This window comes from Protopterus annectens, chromosome 2.part1 (genome assembly GCF_019279795.1).
Source record: "Protopterus annectens isolate FY-2018-M chromosome 2.part1, PAN1.0, whole genome shotgun sequence".
Classification (NCBI taxonomy): domain Eukaryota; kingdom Metazoa; phylum Chordata; order Ceratodontiformes; family Protopteridae; genus Protopterus; species Protopterus annectens.
In genome coordinates, this window is record NC_056729.1 from 740,037,208 (window position 1) to 740,061,925 (window position 24,718).

At 39.7% G+C, this 24,718-nt stretch overlaps 1 protein-coding gene across 1 annotated transcript in view; it reads left to right on the forward strand.

Annotated features, from left to right (window-relative positions):
• RXFP1 (relaxin family peptide receptor 1) overlaps positions 1-24,718 on the forward strand; it is a 1,244,683-nt gene that overhangs the window by 770,515 nt on the left and 449,450 nt on the right. Inside the window, exon 7 of the mRNA XM_044062454.1 lies at positions 1,711-1,782. Coding sequence (XP_043918389.1) covers positions 1,711-1,782 — 72 coding nt within the window. The remainder of the gene's footprint in view (positions 1-1,710; positions 1,783-24,718) is intronic.

Here is a 24,718-nt window from a genome sequence, read left to right on the forward strand (position 1 = left end):
ATCATTGTGAAAACAGACCAGTACTATACTAAACACATTACAGCAGCATTTCTCAGTGACAGCAAACAGGCATAGCAAGGCTAGTAGTTTACAAGACAATACATCTAGTTCTGTAAATGGATTTCACTTGTTGTTTTATGACTGTCCACCATTTCAAGTTGATGCCTTAATGATTCCAGCTGTGATTTTGCAAGTTCAGTAGTTTCACCACCAAAACCATACATTTCTTAAATATGTAATTGTTTCATTATTCAGTTACATTATCTTGTGATGTGCAGTTTCAGTAATTTCATGAACACTTACACTAAAAGTACACTAAGTGTACACCATTATGAGTGAATATGCAGCACAAGCATAACTCCCACCTTCCTCCTCCTAATTTTAGTTTTCCTACTAATTTTCTTGCAGCCTTAAATATCAAGGGGATTTAGAAAGGTTACTACAAAGTGTAAACTAAGTGTGCACTTGTATAATTTTCCTGAGTGAAATCACAACACAGAAAACATGGTAGGGATGTTCTTGAATAGAGATCGTGGACACTTAGTGGGACACTTAGTGTAGGTGTTCATGAATATAGCCAAAACACTCCACAATATGGAACTTCACAGAACTCAATCAGCCTTTGTCTGTATCAGACTGCTCACCATTCTGCTAATTCTGAAGTACTTGTGTTTTCTGGTGGCGCATAACTTCACTTCAGTTCTTCAAATGGAACACTCAAATAATTTAATTGGGCACAAGCAGGATGCCAAAACATTCCAAATAAAGCCCTCCTCCCTGCCATGGATTAAAGAGACACAGCTTTTCAACTGCTGGATTATAGAGCTTCAGTTGCTTTTATGGCATCATGCCAAAATTTTACATTTCATTGAAAAATTATAACTTCATTGTATTTATTACTGTCTGGAGCTTTGTTCTTTGGACTCCAAAACCCACCTGGACAACCCAGTTATCAACACATAAATAAGTAAATAAATGCATACATGCACACATACATAACTACATACATAAATAAATACATACCTACATACATAAATATATTCAAAGAAGCAAACAAGCAAATTAATTAGGTGTTTGTCAACAAAGTAAGTCATCAGGAAATTAATAATCAGCTAAAGCATCTTAAGCTGCCCCATAAACTAAGGTAGTTGAACAGAATGTTTCTACAACTAACCTACATACACAACTGAGCAAATACATTGCTATTTCATTCTGCCATCTGTTGTCAAGACTATGTGGTATATATAACTACAGTGCTATTTATTTAAGGCACTTATTTGGGGTATCATAATAGGGTTTTCAACGTATACTGTAAATGCAGAATGGTATATATACTTGCAATAAATAAAATAGTTACTGCTAACAAAAAATCTAAACCACAAGAAATGAGGCATGCTTTTAAAGTCTGATTTTAGTTAGAAAGGTGAAGTGATTAAGTTTATTTCTCATTAATGTTCTTTCCTGCGATGAACACAGAACAAAATTGTTTTTATCTGCTTCATCATGTTCTTACTTTTACTACATTAAAATGTTTGTTACTTATATGCAAATTCTATGGAACATACAGCTCATACAACAAAATATGGGTAGCTAAACCAATTCATGTGCATAATTTGATGTTAATATATTTTAAAGCATGTTATAGTTCACATATTGGTGCAGTACACTTTAATTGTCATTTACATACAGTATGTCAATATTTTCTTTCAGGTACCTCAGTGACAATAAGATATCATTCCTAATACCAGGCGTCTTCCAAGATCTCATCAACCTACAATGGCTGTATGTTGTAACTATTTGTTTGCTGATTTTATGTTAAAAGTATTTGCTTTAATATTTTGGTAGATTATCCTGCTAAACTGAAACAAGGCATACTTAGCATCTTCCTGTTCTGATGTACTTAGGGTGGTTGCCAAGACTACAGACTGATTGTGACAGATCTTGCTTAAAACCAACCGTCATTCTAGGCAACAGACAGGGATGCCTCTTTTCCCCTTCATTGTTTGCTTTGATGATTTGGGAGGGAAATCTACTCTGAAACTTTTTGTACTACACTAGTCAATACCGTGTGTTTTACAGTGTACATACATGCACACACACACACACACACACACACAAACATGTATGTACACACACATATGTCTGGACAGTTTGGGATTTTTAAAACAATCCATTTTCATGGGATTAATGTTGAAAATTGTACTGTGTTTTTTAAATATAAGAAAAAATGCAAGTTATAGTGAGAAAATACTGTAATGTAAAATGGTAAAGTCAGTGAAATATTATGTTTTTCCAGTAATCAGTGTAAATTTGGGATTTGGATGTACTTTCCTTGGAAAAATAAAAAATAAGAAATTGTGTGTGTGTGTGTGTGTGTGTGTGTGTGTGTGTGTGTGTGTGTGTGTGTGTGTGTGTGTGTGTGTCTGTCCATGTGTGTGTGTGTGTGTGTGTGTGTGTGTGTGTGTGTGTGTGTGTGTGTGTGTGTGTGTGTGTGTGTGTGTGTGTGTGCTGAGGACTTGGCTGAACTCTGTGTAGCATGTTATTAAGTGGTAATATGCTGTGGTGTACATTAATATGACATTTATGTGTTTTGAGAACTGGCACTGTTTAAATTCAATGCAACCTCATATACCTTATAATATCCTAGAGAAAATAAACCATTTAACATACTGCAGTGGGAGCTTAAGCTGAAACACTGAAGTACAAATATGCATCAAAATATTAATGATAATGTAACAGCTACAAACAGTTAACAGCCATGCCAAGACAATCTATGGAAATGATATATTGGCATGCAGTTAGTATTAAAAAAGAGTAATTCATAATATGCAGCTGTTTTATTAGTTTGATTCAGAATATACACAACACAACAGTGAGTAACAGTTGACACTGTTGTTTAAGGTAATTACAAAAGTGAGATAAATAGATTTAGGAGAGTGAATCAAGAAAGTCAGGCAGGAAGGAGATGTACCTAGAAGGCACTGGTACTACTAACAGGATGCATTACTGAAGAAGTACTGCAAACACTATATCATAGAAGTTCAGAGTGCAGAGGAGCATATATCCAGATATGTACCAAGGAGGGGAAACTAAATGACAGAAAGCACATAAGCAAGAATCAGAGATACAGTATCACAGATTTTAAGGTGACTGCCCATATCTGAGGTGACTACTAGTACAAAGGACACTGGGTAGATTTTCCATTGTAACAGATGAGTATAGTATAGTTGTATCCAGGAAACAATGTGTATACAGTATTGATTAGGGGAAGGAGATGGGGCATGGCATTGTATTCAGAATCCTGCCTTTCTCTTCAGTAAAGTACTCCATTGTAAAAGTTTTGGTGAATAACATGTGAGTGCATAAAGAATTGAGGTGATGACCAAGCCATAGGCCTAGATTCCTATTTATGGACCACTGTATGTAATTGCATTTTCAAATAATGTTAGAAAAGTTGGGTAAGAAGGTCAGAAACTTGTGATTATGTTAAAGAAGAAAAGTTAAGAACCAGTAATAAAAGTCAGCAAAGTCTAGTCTGCTCCAAACCATAAAGACAGGAACAATAGATGCTGGCAAAGTAATCATTTGCTTGCTTAACTGATTAAGAATACAGCAGAGATTTGATATACGAGAAGATAAGAACCACAATAGACCATTGATGAATGCTTGGAAACACATGAAGATGTATGGACAGTAGGAAGTAAATGACCATTTTGGTTGCTACTATCCTCCCAGTCAGTAAAATCCATTCTTATAAGACTGTCTTGGAAAATATTTGGTCATCTATGGTGCACACAATCTTTTTCCCAACAGATAAACAACTTTTATGCAAAATGAGAATAATCATTATTAAACAGTATTAGCAATGCCATATTAAATCATAAAATTCTCCAGTTTATAAAAATAGGGTATTATTACATAAGGAACACTCAGCAAAAATGTAATAAACAAGAGACTTAAACCCACTAAACAGACTTTTATTTCCATATTTCCACACTGTAATTGACATTGGTATCAACTCCCTTTTTCCCATTTTGTACATGGAGCTGGGTATCACATCAGCAGTGACCATCACTTAGAGCCAATGTTCACAACACTGGGTGGCTAGTCCCCCTGTAATGCTTCAAAAAAGTCATCTCTTAATGGTTGCTCTCTGCAAGCCATTTAAGAGAATAATTGGAAGAGATGTGAGTCATTTATTGACCTATATTGGGACAAATCTTTACGTCAAGGTCGAGATAAAATGGTGGAACTTTACAAAGTGAATATCACAGTTCTGAATGTTAAATATTCAGGGGCATACCCACTGTTAAGATTTAGCAAGGTAAATTAATTATGACAAAGAGATGTCAATCCACTACTAGAAGATTATGTTACTGGGACTATAACAGTGAGTAATTCACAAATCTTGTGACATAATTGCTTTCCTAAATAGTAGAGTAAACTTAAGAGTATGAGTTAATATGAAAATATCCACATTTCAATATATCACATTTGAAACTGTCAGATTGGATAAAAATGTTCACACTTTCAAATGGAAAACAAAAGGACAAATTCTTTTAAAACTAAGAACTGTATAGTTTTTGAGAAAATTAAAATACTTGAATGGACTTCAAAGGATGTGGCTGAAAACTGCCTAATTGAACTAATTGGTAGGTTAGATATAGATGCTTATAAGGTCAAAACAAACATTAGGAAGTGCCTGACTTTGTAATATTGATCTCAACTTTTTGTTAGGGACTAACCTATAAACTGATCATCTGTAAAATGTGGAGAGAAGTTGAAAGATTCAGATAAGCAATGGGTGGAAGTTTTCCTAAAGAGTGCCTCTGTCACACTACTCACTAACCCTCCACCCACCTATCTTATCTCACCACCTCCCCCTTTCCTTTCCACTCCCTGACCTTCCCCTACCACCCATGCACTATTGTCACTTTTTTCTCTGCTATACACCGTTCTATACTCACTCCTAATTTTCCACTATCCCCCCTTCTACCCCCCAGCTAGCCACTCCTCCCCCATCCTTGTCCCTCCACTCTTGCCCTTTACTCTCATCCTTTTTTTCTCCATATCTACTGTGATGCCTCACCACTGGCCCAGTAATCAAGGAGCCTCAATCCTCACTACTAACACCAGTGGGGGACATAAATTGGGAGGATGACAAGTACACACACAGTAAAGTGCAATTTCCCTTTAAAGCACACAGAGACCACAGTCAGTCTGGGGCTGGTTTCTCCCTCTCTCTCCAGAACTCCAGTAAGACTCCCCACTGGCACAGATATAGCGTTGAGATCTCAGCTGAGTGGCCAAGCCAAGACATCCAGCACCCTCTCTGTCCAACCAGTGCTTCATGTCCCTGCCCAAGTAGCTGACACACACACTCTGAAATTTGATTTATATATACACACACACACACACACACACACACACACACACACACACACCTGGGAAAGGCTGGCACAGGTTTACTAGTTATGCCCCCTTTTGCTCAGACTATAAGGTAGTTATCATTGCCACCAGCCACATCCTTATCAGCTACTTTAATGCCCTTAACAAAGGGTGTCCAATCTTACTGTGTAATATTACTATTAATCTAAATGGTAGTTTAACCAAGAGCAAGTCTATTAGAAGTGGCCTACATAGTGTCACGAAATAAATATACAAGTACTCTCAGAACTTAAATATCTCTCACAGATATCAGCCACAATGAAAGATTTAAATATATTTAATAATAAATAATAAAAGAACAAGAAAATACTCATTATATAATCACATTTACATTAGAGTTCAAAAATCACAGGAAATATTTAAAACAACATTGCAGGACAGTCTCAAATAAAGAAATAGTTGATTTCTTTGAAACAGTTACCAAAGCCATAGATGAGGGCAAGGTAGTCCACACAGCCTACCTAGACCTCGCAAAAGCCTTTGACACAGTACCCCACTCGGGCATCATAAATAAGCTTACCAGCTTAAATATCAACCTCTATATCACAAGATGGGTTGCAAACTGGCTCAGAGATAGAACCCACATGGTCAGAATCACAGGTGCCATGTCCGAATCCAAACCAGTTACAAGCGGCGTCCCACAGGGCTCAGTTCTGGGACCTCTCTTGTTTGGTATATACTTCTCTGAGGTTCAGGCTAACACGGGGGGATTATGGCTGACAAAGTTCACAGATTACTGCAAACTGGGTGCCATAATTGAATCTCCAGCTGACACAAGCATCCTCCAAAACGGTCTTACAGAGATGGATGCTTGGTGCCAGAGCCATGGCCTCAAGCTAAATGCTAAAAAGTGCATAGTCATTCCCTTTGGGAAAAACAAGGTGCCCACAAATTACCACATAGGTGGTAATCCATTAAGTACGGAAGAAGTAATTAGAGATTTGGGGACCAACGTAGATAGTAATCTCTCCTTTGATAATCACGTTGCCAAAGTGGTTAGAAAGACCTTCTATATAGCCCACCTTATCATGAAAGGGTTCGCATCTAGATCAAGAGAGGTTCATTGTGCCCCTCTACTCGTCACTCATCAGGCCCATAATTGAATACAATGCCCCTTTTGGGATGTACCTTACCCGACACCTGCAGCAACTGGAGAGACCCCAAAAGTACCTCACCAAGAGAATCATGGGCTACAAACAGATGTCCTATGCAGCTCGACTAAATAAACTCCAGCTCTACTCAGTTGCTTACCGCCTACTCAGAGGTGATCTATGCCTGACGTACAAAGCCATGTCAAACCCAGAATTAATGGACATGCTCCACCTCAAAAAATCCAGGTCCCTTAGAGCTACACGCTCCAGGGACCTAAACCTCAGCACAAAAATAAACAGGACATGCTGGAGGGACAGATTCATTTCCCAGAGGCTCCCCTCACTCTGGAATAGAATCCCAATTCATGTTAGACATAGCCCCTCGCTCACCCTCTTCAAGCGAAATCTTGACGCGTGGATGGGAAATCGTAAATTCACCCCTGGGATCTCTTCTGTGTCCCTGCTAGACAGAGGCACAGTAAACTAATCTTAAAAGGGTACCTTCCGTGACCTACTTTACAGAGGCACAGTAGGCTAATCTAATAGGGAGGCGGAAGCCAAATACACTCTGGCTAGGCTTATATTCTACCTATGAACCTATGAACCTAAAACATCTAAACTATACTTCATTATATTCCTGACTGTATCTAAATGAATTTACTGTGCCACAGTTAACTTACATACAGAGCAACAAGCCAGATGTGGGGAGTGGATGTTCTTGTCAGGTCAAATACAAAATACAAAATGCTATCTGTCTCTGAGAGTTCTTAAATTAATATTTCAAATATTACTGCTGGAGTAGCTTGCAGCATGACATCACTTTTTGTCATCTGACTATCCCAGGTGAAAACCCCCATTGATGCAGCTGTTAGCATTTAGCATCTACCTGTAAAAATACATAAACAAGGACTTCTCTTAGATCTAATCCAGATCCTGTAAGTCATAAAACAATAAACACTTCTAAGACAATGAAAAAACTTCTGGTTCTAGTCATTGTGTCTGTCACTGCACTAAAACTGAGAAATAACATCTTTTGTTTATGGCCCAACCATACAGTAACTTAATTTCAACTATTCTTCTGAAGTTTTGCAAGATAACCTTCTGTGTTCCAGTTTCCCTGTTAAAATATACATATCTAAACAGTTACAATAGTGTATATACATTTCTGTTCAATATTTTACAAAATATGTCTTCAGCACATCTGCACAATATGACATACAGTTCTAATACATCTGTAACATAAGCATCTTACATGAAGCATGTTGACATTCACAAATGACACATAACCATTTAAAAAAATTCCAGACAGCTGTGCTGGCAGTATCTCCCTTCTGTTACATTTCTACATAGCTCGTGTTAATATTCACAAATGACATATTATTATTTACAAAATTCCAGCTCACCGGGCTGGCAGTATCTCCTTTCATGACATCTACCACCTACATTCTGCTTTTCTTCTCCTCAGCTCCCCCCACTCTACTTGTACAATGCCTCTGCAGATAGCTCTGCTTCCCTGTAGCTTTCTGTTGCTTCCACTTACCAATAAACTTGCAATTCTCCCTGACAACCTTCCCCATCTTTCTACTTCACTACTAAATCTTGCATTCGTGCTCACACCATGTTTTTAACTTCGCTATGTTTAATCTGCCTATGCCTGTTAATTATGTCAAGTTTAAAACAATATTGCCATTATTTGTATATATTTATTTTATTTTTATTCTTTTTATTGTTTATTATTATTCTTGTTTATTATTTATTATTATTCTTGTATTGTTTTGTTGTATTATTGTATTGTATTTTTATTCTTTCTGTTTTACTGGAGCTTTTCTCCCCAGGCCTCCTCAGAAAAAGGGCTCACACCCCAGTCAACAAATCCCGGTTAACAAATATCAAAATAAACAAATATTGAAATAAACAAATGTCAAAATAAATACATAAAATAAAAAACTTATCTCAATCTAAATTTATCACCACTTCCAAAATGAATTGGACCCAGTAGATTAGATAGGTGGCTGATGCAAAAGGAGGTTGCCAATCAGATCTACAACCCTGGCATCATACAAATGCAAAATGGTGGGGGAAGGGAAGTCAGTCTCAATATTAGCCTTGAGATGTAGATAAAGTTAATTCAGATCCCAAAGTATGCCACCTGATAGCATATGTATATAGATATTTTGCTGACTGGTAGTGTCATTGTAAATAATTTTATTTCCTGATAAGACCAGCTTATATTTTCCAAACTCTCCAGCAATTTGGTGGAGATGTGCATAAGGGGAGCTAGGTAGTAGAAGACACATCTTTTGGGACTGTTCAGAATTCTCTAAGTTCAAAAAAGGAATTCAAGATCTCTGTGACAGAATACAGCTAGCTATGTATAGATTATTACTTCCTTTGTTTTTCATAGGCCTTGACCCCTAAATTTCTCTCCCCAAACTTGAAGATTGCCTCTTGTACCTCATTACGATTTTAAATAAGGAAGTAATAACATGAGTGGAATAATCAGCATTGCTGTATCTAATTTCTGTGCTTTAGTTAATTTTCAAAGCTTAGAACAAACAGCCAGTTTTGGCCAGCTATGTAAGTATTATCTAGAGTTTCTGGTCATTGAACCCAGTGGCAGCAAGGGATTTCTGCAGTTCCAGGAAGACAAATACTATTGGCTAGACACTTAGACCTTTCCAGCCATCATTTCCTCTGGTATTTTATATTGCACTAGTAGTCAGCAATTTCTGTCTTTAAGACTCTTGGAAGCTGAAGCCCTCATGAAGCTAAAACAAAACAATGCAGTTGAACTCCATTTTGCATCTAAGGAAGTACATTTAGACTACTGCACTTATCTTACCATTTCAGTCAGTTTTGTTTCCCATTTACCCACCCTTTCCCTCTCCTACTTTTAAACTTTGTGGCTTTTGAACTGCCTACCCCTACTGTATATTTGGGCTTGGAAGATCCCCCCACTCTCATCTCCTGTATACTTGGCACTGGAAGCTCCTCCCACTCTCATCTCCTGTATTCTTAGGCATTGAAAGCTCCTCCCACTCTCATCTCCTGTATACCTGGCATTGGAAGCTCCTCCCAGTCTCATCTCCTCTGCTCATTTTACTTGGCACAGAGAGATCAAACTGGGAAGGCCCTACGCTTAGATTGTTAAAGCTGAGTTAGCCTCCTTTTTATAGATTTTCTGGCTTTTTTTGCATAATTAAGCTGCATTTAGAGCTGCCTTCATTTTGATACATTCACTTCTTCATTTTCTGCCACTTGCTTCATTTTGTATAAAAAGTACAGTTATTTGTAACTTTAGTCTGAGCTGGTGCCACAGACTGATAGTTAGACTCACAATTGTGGAAGCAATGAGATTTAGTTTATGATCTGTGTTACAAAGTTTTTTAAATCAAAAATAAACTAAAAAGCATACATTTGCTGGCTTTCATTACATATTTAAACTACACCTGCAGTCACCTTTTTTGATCCATTTAATTCTGCTATTTCTGCCTATGTCACATTTGTACATAAAAATGTTACAGCAGCTTAAATTCTAGCTTGGTGTGGTACCACAGACTTGTAGTTTAGCTTTAGACTAGTGAGAATATTGTGATTTGCTGAAAGATATATGTCCCTGAGCTCCACTGGCTTAATTGTTTGCTTTTTGACTGGTTTACTGCACTAACTTGCCTTCTATTATGAACGCATTATACCTTGATGACATTGGACCTGAGTGTTTTTTCTGTACGATTTACTGTAAATGTTATCTTGATAACTGTTTGTTTAGTTGCAAGTATGGATTCTTAACTGTTGTATGTAAAATTTATAAACTCACTGTGGAGCTTTTCTCCCCAGGTCTCCAATGAAAATGTGCCAAACGCTCAGTTGGACTAACCCAGTCAACAAATGTAAAATAAATAATAAATAAATAAAATAATCAATACGCTTCTGCCATAGGGCTCGCTTGGCAGTGAGTAGGGTGCGGAAGATCTTTTGTGCATTAGAAGCTTACCTACTCAGACTGATTTGAATTTACTAAACCTACGGCCACTGTAAACTACAGTCAGCATAAATAAGGTGCACTAAACTGCAGTTAGACATTCCAAGTATAGTATAACTAAGGTACCTCCCAACAAGTAAGTACTCATCCTGACTACCCACTCCCAGCAGGTACCATCACCCCAGCACCCCAGAATCAAACCCATCTACCTACCCCAGGAAGTACTAATCTCCCTGCCTCCAAAATCAGACCTGTCAAAACTATGGAACAGCACAATCCCACAATTTCTGTAGCTAGCCTAATTGAGATGTGTATCTTGAATCAGTGTATAGGAATTGTTTAATGCTGGTTGGTGACCACCTATTGCTGAAACAACATAATTCAGTGTGTGTGAAAGTGTACATATATGTTACTGTAGGACAAAATCTCACAGACAGACAACACTGCTACCTGGATCATCAGCAGTTACCCTGAACACAGCTTCCCACAGCCAACATAAAACACATAATCTGTGATACACAGAGGTTATAAAGCTTAACTTTTCCAAACCACAAAGACCTCTGAAACACAACGACAGCATTAAACACCCACAAAAACACTGCAAGTCTGCAAAGTTTACCACTTTGCATAGCACAGAGGTCCCAGTGCCATGGATCTTGAGTACATAAGGCAGGCATCTACCCAAATAAATATTCTAATCTTAGGTTAGTCAATTGAAAGACATACTGATGCACCACTCACTAGGCTGAGTAAGGAAAGGATGAAGGTCTGTACTTGTCTGCTGCCAGCATTCATTAGATCACACAAGCATTCAACTTCTTGAACAGCAAGTACCTGTAGGTCTTTATCGTAGTACCTGTGGGTGTAAACAACTTGAGATATGCCACCCTGGTCTATATGAAGAGAGACATAATGGAGCGCTTAGACTGTGTGTCACAGGCAGGTTTGAACCTTGTCTCCCCAAGGGTGATGCCTCAATACAAGCAAGAAACAACTGACTTCAGTAATTGGCTTAGCATTTGGTATCAGTTGAAGGGGGTTCAATATTTGACAGCCTGGGAGGATATAATCAACAGACCATGCTGTATTCCCAGGGATGCTCTGCACCTGTCCCATCTGGGATATTAAATATTGGCTAAAACATTGTCCACCCCCATAGTGCCTTTCTTAGACAATGCCAACCGGATAAACCCACCAATATATTGAAATAAGCAATGGAAAATATAAAGGTGCTCTTGATCAATGTTAGAAACCTAAACAAGAAGCTCCAGTCTTTGCAAGTCTTCTTCACCTTGGAGGATGTAAACATCTGTATAATGACCAAGACATGGTTTAAATCAGTGCAGAGTACTTCCGCTATGTAGGGCTATAATATTTTTCACACATTTTAGAACTGCTACTTTGCAGGAAGGGAATAAAGCTTGAGGTGTCTCAATCTTCATTCAGAAAAGAGTCATATTGAGGCTGGTAAAGTTGCAGAATGACCTAGAGCTTCTTCATGTCCAGCTGACCATCAGGACAGTTCCTTATCATACTCTAGCAAGCTACAGAAAGTCATCTATGACCCAAGAATGCCATAGTCCCTCCTTATACAAACTGAAGTCACTCAGCATTAAACTCAAGGTGACTTCAACTACCCAGCTATAGACTGAGAAACACATGCCACCACTATTCTGCAAGCCCAGAGATTTATAGGTTCATAAGTAAGTACTAGGCTATCTGCCCTAGGGCATCTGTAAGCCTAGCCAGAATGTGTTGGCTTTCGCTGCCCCCTTAGATTAGTTCCCTGTGCCTCTGTCCAGCAGAGCCATTAGTTCCCTGTACCTCTGTCCAGCAGAGCCACTGCAGTGATCCCCGGGGTAAATTTTCTGTTTCCCATCTACTCGTCAAGGTTTCTCTTGAAGAGTGTTAGTGAGGGGCTCTGCCTAATGTAGATTGGAATCATGGACTTTATTAACACAAACAGTCTGAACCAATTAGTCAGAATACACACTGGGGAAACAGCATTCTTGATCTTGTCCTAACAACAATGTGGGAATTATACACCAAACCTTGAGTAACATCCTCACTTGTCAGGTCCAAGCACAAAATACTCTCCTTCTAAATAATACTAAAAAACAAGATATTTGTTGTTGGTGGAACATTTACAAATTTCTCCAAGGTAAACTTCTACTTCTAAGGGATATGCTGGAAAATTTCAAATCTCCCTAAATCCAGAAAACACCACTGTTTATGTGGCAATGTGCACTGCTAACTTATATCAGCATGCAAATGGCTGCATAGAAGCAGCAGTGCCCAGTAGAAAGAAACGCAGAGTGAACCCTAAAAATAAACCTCCCTAGTGAAATCACAATATCAATAAGTTTTATAACAAAAAGAAGACAACTTTGTTCAAAAATAAGAAGTGCAACTCCCAGCATGTTGTAAGCATTGCCATTATATTAAATAAGCAATTCAAGAGTCAAATTAAAACAGCTCAGATGGGGTAAAGGTATGTAATGAGGCCAGATTAGAGGCAAAAATAGCCATCCAGCCAAGGAAAACCACAAGGTTTTCTCCTGCTATGTCCGTAGTGTCAGTAGCAGTAGGCAGCAGTGCACCAAACTGTTAATGAATGACACCACCTATACTGTAGCTAAAGATATAGCAAACTTGATGGCCAATAAATTCATCACCAACTTCATCCCCTCTCTTCCTTAAGTAGCTCACAAGAAAGCTCTTAAACAAATAAGCCATCACACATGGCCAAGTCCTGGAAGCTCTTTCAAAAGCCAAAAATACTCCATCTGTTGATCCTGACACTATCCCTGGATGTATCCTGAATATCATGAAGCACGGCAAATGGATGCCTGGTGTGTACTTGCCAGGGCAGAGACTGGTGACACTAGCATCACTCACTGTGGTGAACAGTGCCTGCATAAGTATAGTGACCTAAGGAAGTGTCACTCAGACCTACTCCACTAGTGAGAAGAAGAGGTCGTGGAGAGAGGGAGCTCTAAACTTATTGTAAGCAGCCTGTGTATGCTCCATCATTGTACAGTAGGCCTGACACCTACAGATGTAAATGCCATCTGTTCTCAAGGATATGAAGTGCTCCTTTTAGTTTGTGTTCTCTCTTACAACATCTCAGGGGTTTGAGAAAAAATATGGACCTCCTGTCAGAGGAGGCATGCTAAGCTCTCCAAGTGGTGTGGAAAGTGTACGGCATTGCTGAAATTACTGGAATTACTGTACTACTGTAGCTAGCCTGGGTACTACAGTACTGATCAGTGTATTATCATTATTATTATTATTACTAACTTACTTATTTGTTTATTTATTTATTTTTGCAGTTTATGTTTAACCATTGCTTACTTTGTTATTTGGCTTTGTATATGATTTTCCCTCTAGTTACTGTGTTACTGTACTATACTCTACCACTTATCCCTCCATCTGTGTACCTGTGTTATCATCTGTTGTATGTACGGTGTGTTCCACTTCCATTGTTTTATTTTGCTTTAGTGATTTTTTTATTCTCTTCTCATGTTGTGGTTTAATATGGTATACCACAAGTCATTAACCACTGTAGTTGTGCTGTTTTTGTCCTCGTTTTTCATTTTTCACTATGCTGCATTATTTTGTTTTTCTCCCTTTTGTTCATTTTCTTCAGAACTGGTTGTGAACCATGCAGAGCTGGTGGCATTCACCACTCTCTGCACTGGCCATTAAACTGACCGCAGGAGCCACAACACTCCCTGCATCCTTGCAAAGTAATGATCATCCTGTGGAAGGGCTCACTGGTGGCCTCAGTTTGTGGTTCTCTGATAGGTGGCATAGACCCCTTTTCAAAGATCAGCATTGAGGGGCCCTTCTAGAGCATATAGCATGAGGCTCTGTGGCTGTTGAGGGCTAATGTAGCCCAGTGGATTGATGCACCTAGTACTATGCTGGAGCACATCTTAATATGGGTGGCAGAGGCACTTAGCCTTCTGCTCCAAGCCATCTGACCACCCATGATTTAAGCCACAGAGATAACCAATTTCAGGGTGGGCTTCCCTCTGGGCCAACTTGACAGGCAGTCTTAACCCCACTGTATTCCCTTTGACATACTTCTCAAACTCTCAGAGCAAGAAATCTGGACAAAGTCATAAATAATGGGGTGGGGGGGAATGAAGGCCCAAAAATAGGGACCATTTTTAAATATTGCTATTACAAACTTAGAAAGTTGATAGAATAACTGGTTTTGCATTAGTATGAATTTTCTGAAGGGTATGAAGTCTGAAACTCAAATGTATGTCATTATTTTCTGACTTCAGTCTTCAATGATTTGCCAAAGATTTCCTAGAAAAAACACAATTTTGTGAAAACGGACCAAAAAGTGTGAGGCAAAAATATGGACATTCTGTGAAAATCTGTACAGTTGAGAGGTATGTCTTATCATAATGTTCCCCTTCCCTGTGTGTCACTCCTATTACACTGTTTGTAGTCCAGTCCTCTCCAGTACCAGTTACTAAATCTCTCCATTGTTGCCCCCGTTTGTGTCACTATCTCCCCTATCAGTCTCAGTGTTTATGTTTTCGGTGTCTGCCTCTACTGCCATCCCCAAACTTTTCCTCCTACCCACATCTTCCTTAGGCTACCTTCCGCTTTTACTATTCTTGTAAAAAAAGGAAACCAGTCTCATAAAACAAATTTCCTCCCCTCCTCCACACCACACTTCCCTTCTCATTGTTCATCTGTGTGTTACAGCTTACTCTCTCCCCTTACTGACTTTTCTATCACCACATTTCTTTCCCTGTTATATAGTAAAATCATTTGGCACTTTGCTGTGTATCTCCTGTATGGGCTTCAGTCTTTGGCTGTGTCACAGCTATGAGATGCTTTGATGCATCTGTGAATGTGCACAGCATCAGTCATGCTACCTGCATGCCAATGCCCCCAGGTCATATGATTACACATAGAGCATTTCACACACTTGGCCTATGGCTGTCGGTTTCACAATCATGAGGCTTTGTTATGCAGCCCTATCAGAACGTGTCTGAGCTATATAAGCACTTATGCATACCTAGGCACTATTAGTCTATGCTATGCTATTTTCACCATGTTATTTAACAAGACACATTCACACTGTTTGTTTCTGAATTCCCCCTCATTCTTTGTCGTAACAGCTAGACATACAAGTACAATACCATTGTCCAACAATTGTGATCCACGTCAGTGTTATACAAGAGATGATAAGCACAAGAGTAAATAATAAGAAAAACACTAACTCCATACCAGATAATATGGCTGACACTTTAATGTGTAATATAATTATTGAGTTACTCAAGTGCACTCCATGCAACCAGAGAAGTTCTAAAGGTTTGGCCCTATACTACAATCCTTCCCATACATAAGGAGCTGGTATATCAGGTCACAGCAAAGACAGACATGTTAGCCTTACTCATATCCCTATAAACATATGGAGTGGGTGAAAACTGTACTTATCTTAAAAAACATTAATAATAATTTTCTTACAATTGACTTAAAACAATGCAAATTAGTTAAAGGCTTGCAGCCTAACCCTTCTTCATTTTATGTAATTTCTAATTTTTGAGGAACCATCCCCTGCACTTGATGAAGGACTATCTACATGTGTAGCATAATTCAACCTATTCAAAGGCACTGTCACAGAATCCAGTAAAGTTATTATAGATAAATTTGGGTTGATCATTCAATATCCAACTATCCTGATTGTGGTCCTCAGAATAACAAGTCCAGATTACGGAATATATTGTGATTCTAAGGGTACTGATATCTCAGAGTACTCCCCCTTCTCCAAGGTATAGCAATCTTTGCATTAATACATATAAGTAGCAGGGCAGTGAACATGTCCCTACATTAGGGGTTACAGGTTAAACCCCCTACAGAATAATGTTTTAAAAGTACAACACTAAGTTGTAGCCTGTACTGGTGGCATAAAGGGATAATGTCCTGACTACAGCCCATGAAACCCAAGTCTGAATAGAGGCTTGGGCACCTAACATGGCAGGCATGAACAATGGGCTTACCCATTCTGGAGAGAGTAGTGCTAGCATTGTTTTATTTCCTTGATGGGGACCAGGGAAACAGCCACATAATGCTACCAAAGGGTGGGTGGGGCATCCTGCTGATGTCAGCCTCTTAGAGAAGTTAGAGGCAGATCAGTGCTGACACCCCTTGCTCCTCCCACCCTCATCATGTTACTGAGCACACACAAGGCAGGGAAATAGAAGAATACATTCCCTTGCAGCAGTATGATGCTTTTCCAGGGTCAGCCCCAAACATGGGTTGGGTTAGCCTGAAAGAGGAGGATAATGTGGAACCAGTAGAGCTGTTAAGACTCAGTACAGAGTCCCTAACTTCTGCTAGGGAGCCATGAATGTGTTCACCTACATGGTGGTAGAGATGTCATTCAATGCATATAACTGGCTGAGGGCATGAATGCAACAGGCAAGAGTGGCGGGTTATTTACCAAAGTATCAAGTGAAGGCCCTCATGATTCAGTGCTGGGATCACACTTATTTGGTTTCATTTCACTGGATATAACTACAGCTAAAGAACTGGGGTTGGCAAAATTCACTGATGACAGCTAACTAGGAAATGTTATTACTATCACAGCAGAATGCAAAGAATACTATAGGCTGGGTTAAATAAAATAAATACCTAGTGCAGAAACTACAATCTTACCCTTAAAGCTACCAAATTTATTTCAAGTATAAGTTACTCAGTGTTAATCAGGTAATACTAAAAGTCAATAGTGAGCTCAAACAAACTGGAATCACTGTGAACAATAATTTAAATCTGCTTCCATATGTCATACCCAAAGTCCAAAAAGCTACTTTGTAGTGCAGCTGATTGTCAAAGGCATATTTGGTGCATCATGAGAAGTCTTTGTGCCTCTGTGAAACTCATTCATTATTCCAGTAATCAAATACTCTATAAACTAGCCACCTTATGCAGCCTGAAAAAATACAGAAGTTCTTAACAAAGAAAACAAGGAGGCTGGAAAATATGAGCACCTCATGCAGACATGATGAACTGACCTGATTCACTGTATCCTATATAGTACTGAAAGGGGATCTGCTACATATTAGTGTTTAAGATGATGGTCAATAAACAGCAGAGACACTGTGGCTGTATTTTGAGCTTTTCTTTTATGGGATTCTGGATACTGGCTAAGGCTCTAGCCACCCCTATAGTGCCTTTTTTAGGCAAGGTTCAAATGACAAATTCACTACCGTAACAGGTACAAGCAAGAAGAATCTGAGGGTATTGCTACTCAATGCTAGAAGTCTAAACCTCAAAATGCACTCACTCGAGGCACTCCTTAAAATGGAAAACATCGACATCTGTGCAGTGACAGAGGCCTGGTTCAAGGCTCCAGAGAGTACCCCTGCATTACCAAGCTATAATTCATACCACACCTTTCGGCCACCTAACCTGGACCAAAACACTAAAGGTGGAGGTGTGTCCATATTCATTAAGGATATCCACACCTCCAGGCTAGTTGCCAAGCATAATGAATCCGAGATTATCCAAGTGCAACTAACTCTGGGCAAGACGGCAATCTAAATTGTAGCTTGCTACAGATCCCCCACCATGCCCCAGGATTCCCACTCCTCATATCTTGATTCACTGGAAAATATTAGGGTACAACCTAACACCCTAATAATGGGCGATTTCAACTACCCCACCATTAACTAGGAAAATTACTCATGTACCAACTCTTGTGCTCAATGTTTCCTGGAATTCATAAATTACAATGCCTTGGATCAACTTATCCACATCCTCACCAGGATGTGCAATATCCTAGACCTGATTATTACCAACATGGGCAACCGGTGCTCCACACCAGAGGTCAATTCCTCATTGGTCAGATCCGACCACAAGCTAATCACCCTAGACATCCACATACCTCCCCCACCCCCCATTAGGGAAACCACAGTAAAAAATTTCTCCAAAGCCAACTTCACGCTTCTTAAGACAGAAGTGGCAAACTTCACGGCACCCATGCTGACGGACAATAGAGGTATGACTGCTGAATCCTACACAAATGCACTTTATAAGCACTTACAGGAGTGCATGAATCGTGCAAGCCCTAACAGAACCAAAATGCTATCCTCTAAAAAAAGGAAGCCAATCTGGTGGTCCCCTGCCATAAACAAACTCTACAACAGAAGAAAGAAACTGTTGCAAAAAAGAGTAAAATCCCATGATTGGAAACTCCCTAGTCAGCCTCAGTAAGTAGCTGAGATCCCTCATAAAATCCTCCAAAGCTAGTTATGGAAAAAAAATTGCCACTGACTCTAAAGACAACCACAAAGCATTCTATAGCTATGTCAAGAATCTCAATGGCAACACTTAGATCTGCTCTAAGTTACAGCACAATGGCACTAAATATACAGAACCAACTGATATTGCCAACATCCTGTCAGATAGGTTCAGTGCTAACTTTACCCCCCTGTCATCCCCCAATTGCACTTTTATCCCTTTTCCCTCCATACTTACTTTCTCTGCACTGTAGGTGCCCCCCCCTCCCACCTCGGCTTTCTTTCTCCAACCTTTTCTGGCCCAATTTAGTCCTGTCTCATTTCACAGCCGGTACATGCTGTTTTCTCTTTTCCTGTAACTTCTACTCTACCTTATTGTATTTCTTTATCCCTTATAACTCTACTATTTTTCTTTTAATCTGTAATGTACCATTTCTTCTTCTCTCTACCCTTTCTTCTCTGCCCCCACTGTATGCTTTTTTCTGTCTTAATTTTTACCTTACACTACTCATCTATCTGGTTCACTCTGGTTTCTATTCTTCTCTCTTCTAGCTAGTCAAATACCTATTTTACTTTACATATCTGCCTTTTTTGATTGTCTCCTTTCTTATCTCACCTGGTGGTTTCTACCCGCTCCGTTCGCCCTGCGGGCTCACTCCGCTCCCCTACCCTACCCCCAAATCCCACCCACCCCCAGTGCATCTACATTTATAGTCCCTTTCTGTCACCTCCCCTTTGCATTCTACCCATCCCATCTCTTTGCTCCTCCCCCACCTAGAGGATTCTCTTTAAACCACTCCTCTCCCTCTCCTTTCCTAGCTGCTCTCTCTCCTACATCCCCTCCCTACATCTCTAAACTTCTCAGCCAACCCAACCCACTTTTCTACTATCTATCCTACCCTAATCTTCAATGCCTCTTCCACACTACCTCACCTCATTTACATGGCTTGTCCTTCTTTTCACTTTGTATAATGCATCTTCCTATTCCTATTCCACACTACCCACCTCTTTTCCACTCCACTCTCCCTCCACTATTTGCTATCCACAACATCCAACCCTCCATTTTTCTTTTATATCCCCCTGCCTCCTTCAACCAAATACATTTCATTACTTTAAGCTAAAAATCCATACAGTCTACATAAAATATCCCTCTTTCAAATCTAAATTACATATCCCTCTTACTTTACTCCTCCATTCTAAGTCTCAACTTCTGCATCCTTTAACATGTCTTGCCCGTGCAGGAGATGTCCATCCTAACCCTGGGCCTACACCAACTAATACTCTCTCTCCCACTTCCTCCTCAGATAGACACAATCTCAAATGCCTTAAAGTTATTACCATCAATACCCAGAGCATTAATAACAAAATATCAAACTTCCATGCCTGGTTAAATGTTACTGCACCAGACATAGTTGGAATAACAGAAACCTGGCTAAAACCCCAAACTGCTAACTCTGAAATTCTACCACCTGGCTACCTTGCTCTCAGGTCCGATCGCCAAAACAAAAAAGGAGGTGGTGTAGCCTTAGTCTACAACTGCCTGCTAAATCTCAGCCCTTACCAAAATACCATTCCTAACTTTAATAATGCAGAACTAGTCATAGGAACCCTCAAATTAAACAACTTCAAAAGTATCTGTATAATAACCATCTATATTCCTCCTGGAGACAACATCTCCACCCTTGAAAATATTCTCTGTTGGGCTTCAAACAACATTAAACAAGAGACTATCATTCTAGGTGATGTAAATATTGATTGGAATATAATTAATAATAATACTCCATCTCAATCTATCTATCTTTATAACTTCACTCAACTAATAAACAACATTACCAGACCTAACAAAACTAAACCTTCTGGGTCTATCTTGGACTGGATTCTAGTCAACCACCCTGACTATATCTCCAACTCTGGTACCTTACCAGACTCATTAAGTGATCATCTCCCAGCTTTTATTGACCGAAAAACCCAACAGCTCCCACACCAACAACATTATGCCCACTCTCGTAACCTAACTAATTTCAACCCCTCAGTATTCTCTGAAACCCTTAAAGTAACAAACTGGGATTCACTAAATACTCTCCCCCTAGATGAAGCTCTAGAACTCTTCAATACTACCTTCCTTAAAATTCTAGATTCCCAAGCCCCCCCTCGTACAAAAAGAATAAAATTCAACTCTGCCCCTTGGCTAACTAAAGATACCAAAACCCTTATGAGACAAAGGGACAAAACTTGGAAACTATATAATAAAAATAAAAACCCAGCCTCCTTACTGCAATTTAAGCAACTCCGTAATCAAGCTAAAAAACTCATTATGAATGATAAGAAATCTTACTACAACAAACTTCAGTCTACCCTCACTAACAATCCCAAAAAATTCTGGAACTCTATCAATTCACTCTTACATCCAGGTACAAAATCCAATCCCTGTCCAGACAATAATAAGACTGACACTGAAATCGCAACTCTCTTTAACTCCTTTTTCACTGGCTCCATAGCTCAACTGACTAAATCCTTCACCACTTCCTCCCATTCCCCTAACCCAAAGCCTTCTTCTTCATACATCCCTCATTCCAACTCTCTTAACCCTCCTCCCACTTTCTTTCTACAACCCGTGTCTACCACCAGGATCAAACAACTTCTCTTAAAACTCAAACCCTGCTCAAATGCCCCTGACAACATCCCATCACTCTTTCTCAAGCTTGCAGCAGATGGCATTGCCATACCTATCTCTATTCTCATAAACAGATCCATCCAAGAATCTTATGTCCCCAAACTTTGGCGTGCTGCCCACATTCTGCCACTCCATAAAGGAGGCAAAAATAATTCTATCTCTAACTTCCGACCAATAGCTATTCTTTCTCCAATTTCAAAAATACTTGAAAAGTGTATACACCAACAACTCATGCCCTACCTCCTCAACAATCACCTCCTTACTCCAACTCAACATGGGTTCCGACCTGGCCACAGTACCATAACTGCTCTTCATTCCTTCCTAGAAATTGTCAACCAAGCTCATGACTCTGGAAATATTGTCTCCACTATTCTTCTTGACCTTTCTAAGGCCTTTGACACCATATCCCACTCTCTCCTTCTCAACCACCTCTCTAACCTCAATCTCTCCCACAACTCTCTTTCTTGGTTCAGAAGCTATCTCTCTGATAGATCCCAAGCTGTGAAATGGAATACTGGTACCTCAAAATTCCTACCTACCCCTACCGGTGTCCCGCAGGGTTCTATACTCGGGCCTCTACTCTTTAACATTTTTATCAATGATCTTCACTCTTCAATCCCTCATGCTGAAATAGTACAATATGCTGACGACTCCACGGTTATCTGCTCTGCCCCTAGCCTTCCCGAACTCCAAGCCAAAACTCAATTGGCCTTTACAACAACAGAAAATTGGATGCTTCAAAATCATCTTTCCCTTAATGCCAACAAATCTCACATCATTCTCTTCTCTCCCTCAAAAGCAATAACTCTAGACAAGTCTTCCTTCTTAATCTCCAGCCTCTCCCACTCCTCAATAGAAGTTGTTAGTTGTGCTAAACTACTCGGAGTTACCATTGATGAACACCTGAATTTTAATAATCATATTCAAATAAACATAAAAAAAACTCATCAGAAACTCGGTATGCTCTATAGAAATGCTAACTTTCTTACTCCTTCTACAAAACAAACTCTCGCCACAACCTTCCTTCTCCCTTCTCTACTGTATGGTGCCCCTATTCTATCTAATCTCACCACTTCTATCTCCTCAAAACTAGAAAGCTGCTACTATAAAATTGCCAAATTCGCCACTAACTCCCCCCACTCAACTCACCATTGCATCTGCCTCCGTAGGCTCCAATGGCTAGAACTCCCTAATCAACTCGACTTCCTCCAACTTACTACTGCACGCAAACTAATTTTTAACCCTACTGCTTGCCCAGCATTATCCAATAGCCTGACCTTATATACTCCTCCAAGGCCCCTAAGATCTAGCCACCAAAATCTCTTATCTGTGTACAGACCCAAGCGACCCCCTGGCCAACTCCTACTTTCTTACACTACAGCAAAAAAATGGAACTCACTTCCTTCCCTCTTAAGAGTTACTACAAGCTACGAACAGTTCAAATCCCTTCTCCATTCCCACCTTTCCCAAAATTGGAAATGTAATTGTATACTCCCTACCTAGATCTTATTTCATCCTATTTTCCTTCTTCTTTACTTCTCCACTTAACATTATAGTTACATAAAAACAAGATTTTCTTATGTATACTGCCTAATGTACCTCATCTTTGAAGAATTGTTAAAATATTGTACTATTAGAACTCTGAGTGTTTTTGTGAATAATGTATTAGTTTACTCTCTTTCTGCTGTGTTTTTGTGTTCAATGTATTATCATCAATGTATGCTTGTATTTTTGTGTGCAATGTATTACTTCGTTGTATTTTCATGGAGCTTTTCTCCCCGGGCCTCCACTGAAAACGGGCTTTCGAGCCCAGTGGACTTCCCCGGTTATCATACTGGAAATAAATAAAAATAAAAATAAAGGGCCCATCTCTATACCAGAAGAATGCAAAGTTCCTGTAATCACGGTGGCACAGGTAAAAAACACACTATCCAAAGGCAAGAACACAGCATCCATGGGACCTGACAACATCCCAGGCTGTGTTCTACATGAACTACAGAACGAACTGGCACCCCACCTAAGTACCATGTTCAATCATAGCCTCACCTCAGGCTATGTGCCCACTGAATGGCACACAGCGACGGTCATCCCACTCCACAAAGGGGGAGCTGCCATGGACCCCGGAAACTACCACCCCATTAGCCTAATGAGCCTGGTCTGCAAGGCTATGGAATGTATCATCATGGAGCTTATAAACAATGACATTGGTAATCTCCAAACTCAGGACCCCACCCAGTTCAGGTTTGTAAAAGGCAGATCATGTCTCCTAAACCTGATAGACTTCTTTGAAGCAGTCACCAAAGCCGTAGATGAGGGTAAGGTGGTTCACACAGCCTGTCTACATCTTGCCAAGGCTTTCGACACCATCCCCCACTCTAGAATTATAGATAAACTCACTAAACTAGGTATAAATCCCTATGTCACAAGATGGGTTGCCAAATGGCTCACTGACAGAACCCACCAGTGAAAGTAGCAGACTCCAAATCCAACTTCATACCAGTGACAAGTGGAGTACCACAGGGTTCAGTCCTGGGTCCTCTCCTGCTTGGTATCTACTTCTCTGAAGTACAGACTAACACAGTAGGTCTTTTGCTAATGAAGTTTGCAGATTACTGTAAACTAGGAGCCATAATCAAAACTCCAAAAGATGTGGACATCCTACAAAAGGGCCTTGCTGAGACAGATGCCTAGTGTCAAAGCCATGGCTTCAAGCTCAATGCCAAAAAGTGCATTGTCATCCCTTTTGGTAAAAACTCTGTACCCATGAACTACCACATATGTGGTAGTCTACTTAACACCAAAAGTGCGATAAGAGACCTTGGGACACAGGTGGACATTAGTCTCTCCTTTGATAATCACATCGCCACAGTAGTCAGGAAATCCTTCTACATGGCACACCTCATCACAAAAGATTTCTCATCCAGGAAAAAAAGAGGTCATTGTTCCCCTCTACTCGTCACTCATTAGACCTATTATAGAGTACAATGCCCCTTTTGGTATGTACCTCACAAGACATCTACAACAACTGGAAATGCTGCAGAAATAACTCACAAAGAGGATTACCAGCCTCAAACAGATGCCCTACACAAACCGTCTCAAAAAACTGCAGCTTTACTCCGTTGCATATCGCCTACTCAGAGGTGATCTCTGCCTAACACACAAAGCTATGTCAAACCCAGAGCTTTTAGACATGCTCCACTTAAAGAAATCCCAATCCCTATGAGCTACATGCCCTAGGGACCTAAACCTTGTC